Genomic DNA, 3625 nt, shown 5'->3' with positions numbered 1-3625 from the left:
ACCCTGTGGTTATCTGTTCTGTGACCTGGCTGCACTCCAAATATCTGGGTCAATTCCTGTTACAGGCTTTCATATTCCAGGATTTCTTAGAGTCCTGTGATCTTAAAGAACTAATCTAGAGCTCTAAAATAACATTACATATTAAAAGTTGTAGGAAATGGTCTGCCTTAAGAATCCACTAACCCTCTTTTCTTTCTCCATCAGGCCCGTGTTTCCTCCCTGCTGTGATTGGAACACTATCCAGCCTACTGTTACCTAGGACAGTCATAATGGCTGACTCCCGTAACACCCAATACTGCAGCCTCCAAGAGAGTGCTCAGGCCCAACAGGAATTAGACAATGACCAGGAAACCATGGAGACGTCAGAGGAGGAGGAAGATACCACCACCTCAAATAAAGTGTATGGCAGTGGAATACCAAGTCCTCCCCAGAGTCCTCAGAGAGCCTACTCTCCCTGTGTGGCACTGGCCTCCATCCCTGATAGCCCATCTGAGGAAGCTTCCATCAAAGGATCAGGGGGCCTGGAAGACCCACTTTATTTGTTGCACAATGCACAGAACACAAAGGTGTATGACTTGGTGGACTTTCTGGTTTTAAACTATCAAATGAAGGCATTCACTACCAAAGCAGAAATGTTGGAAAGTATTGGTAGAGAGTATGAGGAGTACTACCCTCTGATCTTTAGTGAGGCCTCTGAGTGCTTGAAGATGGTCTTTGGCCTTGACATGGTAGAAGTGGACCCCTCTGTCCACTCCTATATCCTTGTCACTGCCCTGGGGATCACCTATGATGGCATGATGACTGATGTCCAGGGTATGCCCAAGACAGGTATCCTCATAGCTGTACTGAGTGTCATTTTCATGAAGGGAAACTATGTCAGTGAGGAGATTATCTGGGAAATGGTGAATAACATAGGATTGTGTGGTGGGAGGGATCCTTACATACATAAAGACCCCAGGAAGCTCATCTCTGAGGAGTTTGTGCAGGAAGGGTGCCTGAAATACAGGCAGGTGCCCAATAGTGATCCTCCTAGCTATGGGTTCCTGTGGGGCCCAAGGGCTTTTGCAGAAACCAGCAAAATGAAAGTCTTACAGTTTTTTGCCAGCATTAATAAGACTCATCCCAGAGCCTACCCTGAAAAGTATGCAGAGGCTTTGCGAGATGAGATATACAGGACCAAGGCCTGGATCTTGAACAGATGCTCCAACTTCTCTGACCTGCTCACATTCTAGTGTATTGGCATTTCCCTTCTAACCCCAGGTCAGACAGAGTCACTGATTCCATTGTTGTACCCTCATTGGACAGCTGGGTGGAGGAGAGCATAACACATTCAATTTTCACTCTGTTTGGGTGACTTGAGGATTCTTGGTAGCCCAAAATGTTAATAATCGTAGTATAAGGTCCAATAGTTTTAGCTTTAAATGCATGTAGTGTTTTTTTCAGGTTTGCTGAATGTCATTTTTTTTAAATAAATGGGAATGACTTGTGTATTAATTTGTAAAATGTTTCAAGATACTAGCGACATTGAAACTAATTTTCTGGGCAATGGAAAAATGTGAATATTTAAAAAAAAGAAGAAGAAAAGATTTTTCATCATCTCAAACTGTTTAGTCTCTTGTTGTGTTTAACAAATTAAAATTCAAACTGAAAACAGTAAATGGCATTTGTAACACTAAAATCTGCACTGGTGCCCTGTTCATCCTAAAGTCCTCTGTTAGCAGTGGGTCCTTGGGAGAAGCTAGGTCTATATTTTCCTATAGATAAGAGGGTAGAGCTGAAGCCAGAGTCAATAAATTATCTATATAGGAAGAAAGCATGATCCTCAGATCTTCCAAAAATTTAGAGTTGTTTTTTTTTTTTTTAATGATGATTAGACTTGGTTCAGAATTTTGAAGAGGGTCTTGCTGAGGCAAGCACCTCAATTTCAATGCTGTAAACCATGGCATTTTGTGATTTCTGGCCATGTAACAGCTCAAAAGATCTGTATGTCATGATCCAGGGTATCTTATTCTAGACCACACATTCCAGTAACTCATGAGGTACACATGTTGGAAAAGAATTCATTCACTTATAAACTGGCATTAGAGTTAAGTAAATCATAATCAAGCTAAAATCCATAGGCCAAGAGGGATTCTGTAAAGAAGAGGTCTGGAGGGCAGCATGAATGAATATACCTGAGAAGGGAAAATAGAATAAAATTTGCAGCATATAAGTGGTTTGATGTGGATGTGAATGGGACAGATGGGATGATGGAATCAGACAGTACAAGGAAAGGCATTTGGAATTGGGTAACTTTTAAGTATGTTCATGTGGAAGCCTTTTGTAATGGGAGCTTCCTGGAATCCATGAAGTTTATTGTGGTTGCTGAATGTACGTGGCTTTGTTTTGAGGGTGTCATGTTGGGGTCTGGCTTTGATACCTTCCCCCCAAGCTTCCTGGGTTTCCCAGTCTTCTCCTCTTTGACTTAGGGGCAAGATGTACAATTTTCAGCTCTTTTTCCAGTGCCGAGTTCACAGGATAGTGCCTTGTTTCTGGCTTTGATGATAATAGACTGAACCTCTGAATCTTTAGGCCAACCACAAGGAAATGTTGTTGTTTATAAGATTTGCTTGGTCATGCTGCCTCTTTATACCCAGGGTCCCTTACTAATCCATTAATATAATTAGGATTTCTGGTAATGGAGGATATGTAGTCTGAACTGGCCATCTTTGCAACACAAGCAATGTTCCAGTGGTAGGAATACATTGCAGTTGCTTCAGATTTTAGCAGGAGGGTTACATAAAGATTCCCAAACAACACATGCTGATGCCAGAACTAGGTTTTGTTCTCTGTAAACTGACACTGTGGCCCTTTTGCCAGGGGAAATGTCACATAGTTCATTGACTATAGAAAAAACTAGCTGGTACATGCATGGTGACTCAACCCCAAAATTCTAGGACCTTTTGTGTGGGAAGGTACTGGGCAGGGTAAAAACAGTGTAAATGAACATCAAATATGACACAAATTCTTCAACATACAATCTGTCATACTTATATAAAATTCTGGGGCACTGCAAGATGGATAGTTGTACGAACTTGAAGGAGTAGGCAACCAATGTTTTGTTTAACTTGAGGTCCATGCTATGAGACAGATACATTGCCTAGACATGGAAACAGGAGAGTCCAGAGACCTAGGGTTGAACCAAGTATGAATGGCCTAAAAAAAAATCAATGATATCATGTCTAATTACAGAGTGTTATACTCATACGTCATGCTTTTTCCAGATAAGAGACATCCTCCAGCATTGGATATGAGCAGGTGCAGAGACCCACAGGCATAATTATGTAAAGTTAGTGTTTAAATTCGAGGTCTCTGGTCCTTCAGATAAGAGACCAGGAAGCCTAGGGGAAGTTTTTTCATGGGTGGGGTGTGGAAAATTATAGAAATCAGAAAGGATGTGGGACATCAGGAGAAAAAGGCCAACAAAATGAAATAGGAAGTGTTTGCACGGTGTCACATAAACTAAAGCAGAAAGCACAGGACCTGCGTGGGTCTCCATCTCTAAGGCTTACTGCTGAATAACCTTACTGATTCTTGTTTATCATTATTATTATTATTTCAAATATTAACTTGATTTTCTTTTTTA

General features: G+C 41.2%; 1 protein-coding gene across 1 annotated transcript; it reads left to right on the top strand.

The window, feature by feature from the left end:
- Positions 1-207: 207 nt before the first annotated feature.
- Positions 208-1479, top strand: Magea1 (melanoma antigen, family A, 1). Its single transcript, NM_020015.2, has one exon. It carries the CDS (start codon positions 270-272, stop codon positions 1230-1232), a length of 963 nt encoding a protein of 320 aa, NP_064399.1. The 5' UTR covers positions 208-269; the 3' UTR covers positions 1233-1479.
- The last annotated feature ends 2146 nt before the right edge of the window (positions 1480-3625 follow it).

The sequence above is a fragment of the Mus musculus genome, chromosome X (genome assembly GCF_000001635.26).
Source record: "Mus musculus strain C57BL/6J chromosome X, GRCm38.p6 C57BL/6J".
NCBI classification, from domain to species: domain Eukaryota; kingdom Metazoa; phylum Chordata; class Mammalia; order Rodentia; family Muridae; genus Mus; species Mus musculus.
The sequence above is the reverse complement of the archived record's forward strand: the minus strand, read 5'-3'. Positions and strand labels throughout refer to the sequence as shown.

Excerpts from the sequence above, each read along its gene's own strand:
- Magea1 (NM_020015.2), top strand. The coding sequence starts at position 270 with ATGGCTGACTCCCGTAACACCCAATACTGCAGCCTCCAAGAGAGTGCT.